General features: G+C 36.2%; 1 protein-coding gene across 3 annotated transcripts in view; it reads left to right on the top strand.

Moving 5' to 3' along the window:
• The first annotated feature begins 3,982 nt into the window (after positions 1–3,982).
• Positions 3,983–12,885, top strand: part of MBNL1 (muscleblind like splicing regulator 1) — a 40,897-nt gene continuing 31,994 nt past the window's right edge. The window contains exons 1-2 of one of the 3 annotated variants that reach the window (XM_021709999.1): positions 3,983–3,987; positions 4,347–4,517. In XM_021709999.1, coding sequence (XP_021565674.1) covers positions 4,449–4,517 — 69 coding nt within the window. In that variant the 5' untranslated portion in view covers positions 3,983–3,987; positions 4,347–4,448. Of the gene's footprint in view, positions 3,988–4,312; positions 4,518–12,885 lie in introns of those variants that run through there. The other 2 variants (XM_021710000.1, XM_008053117.1) reach the window with 2 other exon arrangements.

The raw sequence follows: 12,885 nt of genomic DNA, 5'->3' as shown, positions 1-12,885 counted from the left end.
AAATAAGTCCAGCCAACTTCTGAGTAAGATATTTTGTTTTTAATTATTAGCCCATTTTTAAATAAATATTAAAAATAGCTAGGAAGTAGCTTTCTTATGTTTTTAAATTTTCATCTCTATTTTCATGCAGTTTTATTCTTATTTTGGCTTACTTTTGCTTTTTGTAAGTTATTTCCGTCATATTCTACAATTTCTCTCAACTGTATATATCACATACACATAGTACTTTGTATGCATATGTAATTATTAAAAGCATACTTTATTAAACTGTGATGCTTGAAAATGAGCCAGGCATTTATTTTGAGGATTAAATAATTAATCTACACATATATTTTTTTCCTTGTTGTAGTCACAGAATTTGTAACAATGGAGAACTTGAACTGAGTTCTTGTCTGACTGTTTGTGGTCTAATGCAGGATTTTAAGACTACAAGGGGGATATTTTGGACAGATTACTTTGAATCTCTAGGTATAGAAAAACTATTAGAAAATAATAGACTAACTGTAGACCAATATTTTTATTGAATTTCCTCCTTTCCTTACAATATACAGCCTGAATATTGCAGTGATGTCTTTGGAATCCATGTTCAATCCTATTAAAATAAGCCTCCTTGAATCGAGCCTAAGGAATCTACTGTCTCGACTCTGTAGACCTGCTGGTCAGCTGGGCAGCTCTCCAAAAGTCAGATTTCAGGGCAGTCAACAAAAGAAAAGCGCAGACACATAACACTGTAGGAAATGTGTTAGAATGGCACTTTTCCTTGGTGGATGTGACAAATACAGAATGATGACTAAGGGCCAAGCTCATATTACGTTGTTGATGATTGACATGCTTTGTCACTGGATTTTGCTACCTGTATTATTTTTAGTACTTTCAGAAGATGTGCTGCTAAATTGAGCAACTGCTGTTTGTTATATCTTGAGAACTTAAGAAAAAAGAGGAAAATAATTAGTATGTATTGGCTACCTATTACACTAGGTGCCATATATGAGGGTAGCCTATAGTCTTGCTAATCCTTATACATCACTTGTGAGATAGATGCTGTTTTTGCTCTTCTATGGAAAAGAATTTCTCTTAACTTCCACAAGGTCACACAGCAAGTAAGTGAACGTAGCTGCTATTTGAACCAGGCTGTGTTTGATAAAATTGTGCAGTTATGGCAACAGGTGGAACTACATGTACCTATAAAAACTGAATAAAAACATATTTTATATTTATATTTTTGCATGAATCCTGGCAGCCCAATTTAATATCTCTCTGAGCTGAAATCTCTAAATGATTTAGAGTGGTAGCTCCTGTATAAAAATTTGTATTATGTGAACTCTACATATTGAGGAATGTCTGTTTTAAGACTTTTAGATTGTATGGTCACTGTATAGATTTTAGAATGCCTACATTGAATGTCTACACAAATCTCCTTTCCTCCCTGGTGAAACTTAGAGACTGCCTTCTGTTACCTTTTCTTTTATTGTGACTAGCTTTATTGTATATTTAAATGACTGGCCTCTGAATAAAAGCATCATTAGGTCAGTACAACTCAGAACCAAGATTTGGTATTACAATTCATTTTTATTCTATTATATTCATTGTCTCCAGAATAGAGTTACAGTGGAATTCATCTTGGAGCATTTAGTAAGAAGTGAAAACTGATTCATTCTGTAAATGCTTATTGAGGCATAATGCTAAGGACTCAGAGATGGATGAAGCTGGCGATGTGCCGATGTTGTATTTACCTTAACTCTCAAAGGAAGGTGTGCTCCTGGTAGTTTTAGGCAATTCTAACAGAGGATGTTTATTCTAACTTATTCCTGACCTTTTTATTTGTCAAACCGCAATTATTCAGACACACAGTCAGCATTAAACAAGTTTGGAACTTCCTAAGAAGCAATGTTTATCTAATATCACTTGCAGACATTACTCTGTTATTTTTTTTATTTCCACACATGCCAATGAAAATTCATGCGGCTTTGCACAAGTGTATTTTATGACGTTTTCTGCTAGATCAGAATCACCTGGAATACTGGTTAAAATGCAGATTTCTGAGCCCCCAGATTGTGGTCACAGGCTCTGTGGGAGGGGCTTGGTAGTCTCCATAAAAAAATGTATACTTTTCCACAAAATATCAATTGATTCTTAGGAACACAGCTTTTTGAAAGTGAGGGCCCAATGCAATCACATCAAACTGGGCATAGAAAAGTAATATAGGAAAGAAATGTACTAGAATAGCATTTTTCCTGCGTAGGTGAAGAAAATGCAGAATGAAAATCAAACCTCAGGGGCTCCTAGTAAAAGTTTTGAGATGCACTGATGCAGAATGTATAGCAACCACGTATGATTTCCCTCCACTATTTCCATTCTGGCTTGGTCCATCTGTAGGAGGGACTGAGTGGTATATGTTCCAGTGAAGTGCTTAGGAAGGCCAGAGTTAGTGTTGGCAAGGCCTGGTTCAGGGCCCAGGGCTATCACTGTACTGTGTGTCGAGCTATAGAAATTGACCTGAGTGAATTGTCAACAGTTAAATCCTCAGGGTGGATATAGCCCTGCTTATCTGAACTTCAGTAAATCCAGTTTTAGTAAGAAATATGATGCGGAGATACTAAGTTTAAGATAAAAACTTGTTCTTAAACAAGGTTTTCTCTTGCAGTCTAAGTTCTGTGTACTGAAAAAACAGGCTTCCCTAGGAGACCTCACTGAATAGCTCTGAAATCAGACCAGGTGTCATCTGGGAGCTTATTTATTTTGACCAGTTGTACTCAGTGGTTTATCTTGTGATTCTGAGTGTTGTTTTTGGTTGTTTTGCATCAAGATGCTTTTAAGCTAGTTGTGCTCATGATCCCAACATACACCAAGCATGGTAATTTATAAGTCATATATTTATTTTAAAATTACCTTTATGCCAGTGTTTTTTTTTTTTTTCTTTTGCTTGATATGCAGTTTGAATTGTAGTGGGAGGTCATAGAGGTTTTACAATTTTGTACTAGGTAAAGAGCCTGAGGCTTAAAGAAATTGGTTTCTCATGTAGTTCATACAGCTCACTAGAGAGAGACTAGGCCTTTGTCGGAGCATTTAACACCTGTAGGGTCCTTGCTATCAACCACTGTCCTCTACTGCCTTGTGGTTTTAAGTGTTACATAAAGTTTGTTAAAATAACAGGCAATATTCTATGATACTTAGAGACATTCCTGAAAATATTTGACAAAAGTAGCCAAAATAAGTCATTCAAATTAGAATTGTGACAAATTTTATCATAAACATAAGCATCAGTTTTTGAAGTCAGTTTGCGTTATAAAGTCAAATTATACTCAACTGATTTTTTAAAAGGTGGGTGATGGCTTTAATTAATCTTTCTTTTATTCTTCAAAACAGTTTTAATAAGATTTATTGGTGAAAGAAGTTGTCAAGATAGTTGATGAAATCTGTTTATTGATATGAATTGACAATGTATTGAAATAATATGCGAAGAGTCCTTCATAATATTACATATTATAGACTTTAATGAATATTTTTGATGAAAAGAATTATCCCAAAAGAAAGGTATATTTATACTTATAATTTTATAGGTTTTTTTTTTTTTTTGAGATGGGGTCTCGCTATATTGCCCAGGCTAAGCTTGAACTCCTGGGTCCAAGGGATCCTCCCACCTCAGTTTCCTGAATAGCTGTGATTACAGGTGTATAACACTGTGCCTGGCTTATAGCAACTTATTTTGTTTATTTTATACTGTGAATTTTTTGGAACGTAAATATGTTCATTTTTAGTTTTATAGTTTTGGGGAAGTAGAGAAGACTAGATTTATCTTTGGAAGGTTAAAAGCTACATTTCTTGCCGGTTTCATTGTACTTATTAATCTCCTATATACAGAGAGACCACTTGGGAACTGTAAATTCCTAAAGCATAGGCTTATAGAGTTTAGTAGTAATTTTAATTTTATTTGTGATAAGATACTTGTAAAATTGCTTTACTGAAGGATCTTTTGGATTCATTAAAGTTAACTAGGAAAATATTATAGCAGGAGCCTAATATTCTTTATTTGATATTCTGTGTTTTAGTATTACCCTGGCAGTTTGTAGATTTTAAACTTGAATCTAGAAATATTAATGCCAAGATTATTAAAAGAAATGAAACCCTTTAAGCTTTTAAACTTTCTCAAATGTCTTAATCCCTCATTTAGATAATGCATTTAGGTGAATTCATTACTTATTCTAAACATATGATAAAATGAAATGAACAGTACATTGTATAAAAAACGTATGAGAAATTCAAGTGGTTGACTTGCATTATGATTTTTTTTAATTTGCTGATTTTATTATTTTTTAAGATGACGTTCGCTGCTTTTGTCTTTATAGGGCCGTTGCTCCAGGGAGAACTGCAAATATCTTCATCCACCCCCACATTTAAAAACGCAATTGGAGATAAATGGACGCAATAACTTGATTCAGCAGAAGAACATGGCCATGTTGGCCCAGCAAATGCAACTAGCCAATGCCATGATGCCTGGTGCCCCGTTACAACCTGTGGTAAGCAAGTTTGCAGTCCTCATCAATTAACTTTGTAATTCCAAGTGCCCAGTTTTCAGTACTAATTTGATTATTGCACTAGATTAACTGAACACAGCAAACAGTATCAGTCGCCTTAGCATTTTCTAGCAAAATTGAGTATCCGTTAATCCCTGGAACAGTTTTCACATCTTGAAGCTACTCAACTTCTGGGTAAATTGTGTGGAAGTTTACATTATAGCATTTTTTTCCTTTAAATTTTTTTTCAAAATAAATCCTATGACTTGCGGTGTTAAAATGGTCATTATTAATATGGTCATCTAACTTATCAGTGTAGTTGTATGCATATTCAGGCTACCTTTAGAGGTGATAATGATTTTTAAAATTTGATGTATTCTTTGATTATAAGAACATTCCTCCCTTTCCTCCTTTCTTGAAGAGAATCTGTACAGTTCTCTTTCTTGAAAAGGACCCTGTGCTGTTCCTTTAAGACCTAAGTTGAAATTATTTCATAGTTACAAATGCTAGGAAAATTCTGACAGTAGTAAATCAATATCAGGAACTTGGAAGTCTCATCAAAGGAGAACTAATCAGAGGAAACTGAAACTCCAAGGACTGTTTTTTTTAAAGGGCTAAATTTGACAAAATGTGGGTGGTCATAGATATTTAATATTTGCTGAGCAGTGTGTATGAGTAACTTGCTTCAGAACACATTTATTTAACTACTTGGATTTTTTTTGGTGTGTGTGATAAATGACTTTAATAATTTTTATTCACATTTATTCATAGAAATGTAAGCAATTAACATAATTAGTGCTAGGTTCAAAAAGGTATTTTGATGTTATGCTATAGTAATTATATATTTAAATATAAATGCATGTTGAAATTTGCAGTTATCAGACTATATCTCAATAATTTATGTCACAATAATATATGCACTTATAAAACCTACATTTTTCTAGTATAGTAACTGTAACATATGTGCTATTTTTTCCTAATGCATTTTATCACTTGAACTCAATGTAATTATTATTCTCTCTTAGAGCTTAATGCAACAATCATTCCAAAAAAGAGGGGAGGGATTACACTTTGAGATGGTCACTTTGAAATTACATTGACAGTGATACCGATTATCAATTATATACAGCTGAGGTGGGATAATATTATAATTAATTATGTTTCTATTTTAACCTGATTATTTTCCATTATTGGGAACTCGGTTAAAAATGTGATATCTTACATTTACTTTTGATATATCTACTAGTTTTGCATCTTATTTGGCATAGCATGAAGATTTTCATTTGATTAAAAAATTCAGCTATAATCATTCTCTACGAGAAAATACAGGACAAAAGTCACTTTTATTCTTGGCCCTCACATATAGTTTCAAAGATCTAATAAATCCTTGGGGTGGCTACTATCTTAGTTGTTATAAGATGTGAAGATACTTTGTACCACTTAAACATTTAAAGCATGCCTACCACCAGACCATACCCGCTCTGTGACCAGGAGCACCTTTGAGATCAGCAAGTGTGATTTCCAGATTGAAGAGGATAGCACTCACTAGTCATGACAGTGAATTCCTCACTGTTAAGTGCTAGCCTGGCGCCTGACCTTGTACTTGGGTCTGACTCTCAAGTCCATTCTAAGGTGTCATATTCACAATCCTTGGGCAAACCATGAGCAATCTTTGTTTTTTGTTTTTTTTTTTTTTGAGTTGGAGTCTCACTCTGTCGCCCAGACTGGAGTGCAGTGGCCGCTCCCAGCCACCGCAGCCCCGACCTGCTGGGCTCCGGCGATCCTTCCGCCTCAGCCTTCCGAGTAGCCGGAATTTCAGGCGCGTGCCACCACGCCCGGCTAATTTTTTGATCTATTGTAGAGATGAGGTCTCGCCAAGTTGCCCAGATGGGTCTCAAACCCGCAGGCTCAGGCAATCCACTCACCTCAGCCTCCCAATGTGCGGGATTACAGGCTGAGCCACCGAGCCCGGCTAACAATCTAACAATCTTTATGCTCTTTGAAATATTTCTCTGAAATACTAGTAACAAATATGTTGTTTGAAATCATTAAATCACAGATTTCTGAAACCATTAGAACAATCAAATTTTGGATGCTCTTGTTAGAAAATTCTCTGCTTAGATAAAGTAATTGTTTTTATTAGTTGTGAGCACATTCAGGCTTTATGTTAATTTTCCTCATATGACTGGATTTGAATGTGGAATTACTTTTCTGCTAAAGGCATCCTGAGATCATAGTCTAAAAATATACACTATTCAGAGTGACAACTTTGTAATAAGTCTAGAAATCATTTTAATTATTCAATTTTAAAGCATTTGGGACCTTAATGACTGTAGAGAAGGCTTTAATCCAGGAAATTTGCCTTCAAAACTCCACCTGAGACTTTCTGATCCTTTTTGTAGTCAACCCTGTTTTGATGAGGATAATGACAGGGAGACTCAGAAATAAATGACGTGGTCTTAATGAGCTGCTTACTGGGACTTTAATGTGAACCTGAACATAGGGCTTATGACAGGACTAGATACATCCAGGTGTCTAATATGGAAAAGAGTTGCCACTCAGAGAGAATAGCCACTACTCCAGATGAGAGTGTTTGAAAACAGGGCATTAACTTGTATCCAACTCACGTAGTATTGATATCAAAGGAGATAATACTGTGAGCAGATCCATGGCATCTGGGGGTACCACAAGGATCTGAGCAGGGAAAAGATTTGCAGTCAAGTAGGTCTCAGCATCCTATTTCTCTAGGCCCAACCAGTTTGGCCCCCAAACCCCAGCTGAAGGAACAGGAAGAGGGGAAGAGGCTGGCAAGGTCTAAGCAAATTCAGAAGCATCTAGTTTTGTGCCTGGCATATAGCAGAGATCACTAGTTGCTTGATGAGTGAAAGAACAAATGAAACAGGGAGTTTCCCAAACCCCAGAAAAACAGGCAGAGGTGCATGGTTGTTTACCTGTCCCAGAGTGCAAAGGAATTGAAACAAGACCCAGAGTACAAGCCCAGTTACAGAGATTGCAGCATAACATGGAGCACGGAGGTAGCTGCATGTTAGTGGACTATTAGCAAAGGCAGCCATGGACTGGATCATCACAAGAAATATGCTATCCAGTTGGGTTATTATGCAGCTAATTTAGGTTCTCATTTTCTTATAGATTGGAAGAGACCAGGTCTATAAATTTAAGATCTTCAGAACATAACACTGGGCTGACTGGGGGAATGCAGGAATTTATAAGCAAGCTTCCTGTTTTCGTAGACTTTGTTAGCTTCTATTGCAATATTCCAAGCCAAGAATCAGAAAGAGGACCTCACGTTTTTTAGACAAATATATATTTCAGGAGCATTTACTGCACTTAGCACTTTTTGTATATTACATTCTCACAACCATCCTATAAAGTAGTATCATCCTAAATTTGGAGGTAAATACTCAGAGGTTCACCAGGTTATAGATTGTGTTTAAAAAAAAGAAAAGACTCAGAGGTTCAGAGAGGTTAAGAAATTTGCTGACATTACACAGCTAGTAAGTAGCAAGGCAAGGATTTTAACCCAGCCTGGTCAGGTTTCAGCATCCCTGCTGTGAAAACATAAGTTGGAGACACAACAGCAACCAGCTCTGAGTTCTTGGTTGATTCACTTAAATCTCTGACCTCTTTCATCATAGTGGAAAGTTTAAAATATATTATCTGCAGGGTTCTAACAGTCTTACAATCTAAATGTAATTCTCAGTTCATAAGATAAAAAAAATAAGTAGTAGAAAATAAACAATTTATTAATTTGTGCATCTACTTTCTAAAAGTTTATATAATAAAGTATGGGGTAATTGACATTAATTCTACTGTCAGTCTTATACCACTAATAAAAATATGAAATCATTTTTATTGATCATATGTTCTTTGATGATAAAGGGAAGACCTATTGTGTTTTAATCATTCAAATTTAAAAGCATAAAACTTCTGCATTATTTTTTAAGTACTATTATTATTATTATTATTATTATTTTATTTTGCCACATGCTCTCTGATGCAAAGGTAACCTAATAAAAAATTACTATATCATTTAACCAAAAATAGACCATATCTAGTTGCTCACAACCTGGAAGCAAGGGATATAGTTCTTTAGTCCATTCCAGAAAAGTATCCTTCAGAAATTCAGCTGTTGACAGGCTCTCTTCCTAGCCCTCAAAGAGCTCTGCATAAGTGGTTGTGAGGAGCTGAATATGAGTTTCTGGTGTTTCATTAAAAATGACCTTGTATGCCTTTCCTGTGATTCCCCAAGGTTAGCCTTGGCTACCCGTAGTTTCTGATGACAGCTATCATTCGGGTATGCACACCTAGTGCCTCAAGGTACGTACATACCTTGTGTAGAAATTTCTGCACATTTTATGAATTTGTGATAGAGGAATAAAGAAATTCCAAGTTGCTGGTTTTAGTTAAAGTCTCAGGAGCTTCTTGGCGGCTCCTGTCACCTGGACTTTGCTGTCACGTCATGTTCCAAGCATTTGTTGGCAGTCAGTTGCAGAATGCTTTGAAGTCATCATTTGTCATACTTCCAGGAACACCTAGAATTCTTAAATTGTTTTTTAGTGCTTTACTTTCCAGTTTACCCAGACAGTGGTTGCGATAAGGCCAATGTATCCCAGAGTGTTTCTGGTAAAATGAGCTATTTCATCTTTCATCCATCCTGTTTTTTCCATGGAGGAGCCTGGGATTCTTCAGGCAGCCCATGAGAACAGGCTCTGGATTTTAGGACCTAGGTCATGTTTAGTTGATACTTCTCGACTAGGAGGGCTAGAAGTGAGTCTTCTGGCTCATCTTGGTAGTTCATGTCTGTAATCCCAGCATTTTGGGAGACCGAGGCAGGAAGGTTGTTTAAAGCCGGGAGTTCAGGACCAGTCTGGGCAACATAGCAAGACCTCATCTCTACAGAAAATCAAAAAATTAGCTGGGGGTAGTCGTGTGTGGCTGTGGTTCCAGCTACTTGAGAGGCTGAGGTGGGAGGATCACCTAAGCCCAGAAAGTCAAGGCTGCGGTGAGCTGTGATCCTGTGATTATGTCACTGCACTCTAGCCTAGGTGACAGAGTGAGACCCAATTCAAAAAAAAAGTGAGTCTTTATGTGACTGTTTATTATTTCAGTGAAACTGGATTGAAGGTTAAGATGAATCTAAGAATAAAGGAGGTACTCATCTTATTTGTCTAGTCACAAGTCAGTCTAGGGGCAGAATTTAAAAACAATATTTTTTAGTTTATTCCAGCTATATACTACTTTCTTGGAAAATAAACCTGTAAATTTGTTGATAATGCCTGTTAGCTTTTAGTGCTGTTTATATTCAAAATAGTTATAACTCTGGATGTGGGTTATGCCTACCCAGAAACATGGTTTCATATACCTTGATTGTGAGATTTTAGTTAAAAAGAAAAGAAAGAAACCTTTACTTTTTTGCTCTTTTACACATACACACACTTGTACAGTCTAGAAAAATATGACTTTAAAATTTTGAGTTCTATGAATTCCAGCTGACACTGATCACATATTATTTGGTACACACACTCTCTCCATTTTGTTAAAAATTGCAAAGCAAACACTGTTTCACATGGTGCTGTAAAATAAATAATGACCCCTATGATATTTGCAAGATTACAACATAGTAATTATATTACAGAAGCTTAGAAAGTATAATATTAAAAGATCACAACACAATAAGAAAAGAAATTAAACTTGCAGACAGGCATACTAGCAGTGGTAACTATTACATTTTGAGATAGAGAGAAAATAACATCACTTTAACATTCAGATACCTACTCTAGAAAATATTTCATGCATTTGCTAATTAGTTTCTGTGGCAAAGCAGCTAGCAAATCCATTAATAGATGTGTTAAACAAGTGTTTGTAGAGGACCTATACAGATGCCAGTTGCAGGAAATATAGAAAATGAACAAGACACAGGCAAAAGTCTGCCCTCTGGGAGCCTGAAGTCTGGCTAGAGCAGAGAAGATATTCAGGTCAACACAGCTGGTGATAAATGCTACATTTGAGTGATGAGGCGTTCTGTGTGAATAACGGGTCAGAAAAGCTCCTTCATAGTTGAAAACATGGGTGGGTGGAGCATGGGTGGGTGGAGCAGGGGAAGCTTCAGGAGGGAGAGTTCTAATTCTTGAAGCACAATTAGAAACTAAACAGATGGGCTGGGCAGGGATGGCATTCAACATAGAGGAAGAACCCTATTCAAAAGAAGACTAGCTAACTGGTCACAAAGATGGAAATAATAGACACTTGGGACACCAATAAAGGAGGAGGTGGGGATGGGAGTTAGGGTTCAGAAATTACCTATGGGGTACAATGTTCACTAACTAGGGAATGAACCACCTGAGACCTAATCCCCACCACTACACAATATGTCCATGTAATGGGCATGCATGTGTACTCCCTGATTCTAAAATAAAAGAAGGAGAAGAAGAAGAAAGCCAGTCAGAAACATGTATCCTTGGGGACCTTATGTAGAATTAGAAAAGTTTACCTGTATCTGTAGAAAACTACATAGTGTATGGAACTGGAATCACCCAGGAGCCTTCAAAAACGACTGCCCTCTAGCTGTCTTTCCCCAGAGATTCTGATATGTAGGGAGTGGCTGGGCATTTGTGGTTTAAAAGCCCACTAGGTGATTTCATGGTCACCTGATTCATGATGTGAGAACCACTGACTTCAGAACCTTGGAATTAGACACACTTATATTCAAATCCTAGGCTTTCCATTCACTCATTTATGACCATGGGCACATGATCTTTGGGGGTCTGCGTCTTTATTTGCAAAATGGGGCTAAAACCACCTACCAAGGCTCTTATTCACTCAAGCATTCATTCAACAATATTTATTAAATGCCTACTGTGTGCTAGGTATTGTCCTGGGTTCTGGAGATTTAGCAGGAAACTAAATACATCTCCCCCAACCACTGTCCTTATTCCTCAAAAAATACAAAAGAAAAAAAATGCACAGGGAATTTATACTCTTTGGTTGAGAGGATTAAATAAAGTACCACAGGTACACTTAGCATGATGCTGGCACACAATAAATGGAAAATTACTAGTAATAATCATGTTTGCACAGTTAACTAGGGTCATAATATGAAATTGAATAACACTTTCCTTTATAATGAAGCCTGATTACCTTAATGGAATCAGAATGTATCATTTAAAACAAACAAGTGATTAACCCATAAACAGTACCAGAATTAGTAAGTTTGTAATTTCTCTAGTGCGGGTGTTCAGTAATCATAAACCAAATTTCCTTATGCCTTCCAGGAACAAAGGTATCTGTAAATCATTATCACAAGGATGTAGTCAGTATCAGATGCACCAATTACATAGTTATATGTTATCCTGTGGGTACTTCAGAGAAAATAGGATGACTCTTGATAATACCGTTGCGTTAATATCCATCTTTAAAAGTCTGCTGAACCCTGTGCAGGATAGCTTTTGGAAATAGCAAACTGGCAGTGACGCAGGTCAAATGCTTTCCTAATCCGATTAGGGCACTCTGATGGGGCTAGAAGTGACCTATCTCCAACAAGGGGCACTTGGCAAAAGTGTTATTACAAACTTACAAAAATTTAAAAGAAATGTTGCACTTTCTTTTTTTTTTTTTTTTTGGCAGCTTTTAGAATCAAGTTTTGAAGTAAAGCTGTTGTTATTGATTGTCTACCTGTTCAGCAAATAGCTCTACTTATCTAAAGAGGGAACAATTTGAGATAATGCTTGCTGAATAGTTGATGTTTCAGATTTTTAAATGCTCCTACAGGCTTGACTTGGGGACAGTGCCCTAAAATTGTTCAAATTTGAATTTGCTGTGCTGAATTAAGGTGGAAAAGCAATTCTCATGATGACTCTCTAGAAACAATTCAGAGGCAAGATTGTTGCCAGTTAATAGGATCAATATTTTTATCTAATAAAGATGCTATTTTATACATAACATGCTATAGCTGCATTATATGCCTCTGTAGATTTTCCAGTGTATTTTACTTGATGAGATTTAACACAGCTAAAGTTTACTGGCCACCAGTTTTATTTTATTCAGATAAGAATGCTTTTCTTCCATCCAAATAAGTTTGCAAATTTGACCTTTGCTTTTAAGTAATTATAGTAGATTGTATACAGTGACGTAAACATCCCTATGCCTTTCTAAAGTGTACATTAAAAATGTACTCTCTGGAAATATATGTTAATTTCTTGCAAAAAGTGCAAAGAGAAATGATATTGACTGGCTTCTGTCATCCATGTGCTAAACTAGTCTTTTAGTCCTCTGTGCTAAATGTTTTATCATTCTTAAATGTCTAATATAGAAATTAGAGTAAGTGCTGGCTGGATTTTCATGTGCTCTCCGA

The sequence above is a fragment of the Carlito syrichta genome, unplaced genomic scaffold, assembly GCF_000164805.1.
Source record: "Carlito syrichta isolate Samal-C Ts95f unplaced genomic scaffold, Tarsius_syrichta-2.0.1 Scaffold287887, whole genome shotgun sequence".
Classification (NCBI taxonomy): domain Eukaryota; kingdom Metazoa; phylum Chordata; class Mammalia; order Primates; family Tarsiidae; genus Carlito; species Carlito syrichta.
This window is presented reverse-complemented; position numbering and strand designations above follow the sequence as displayed.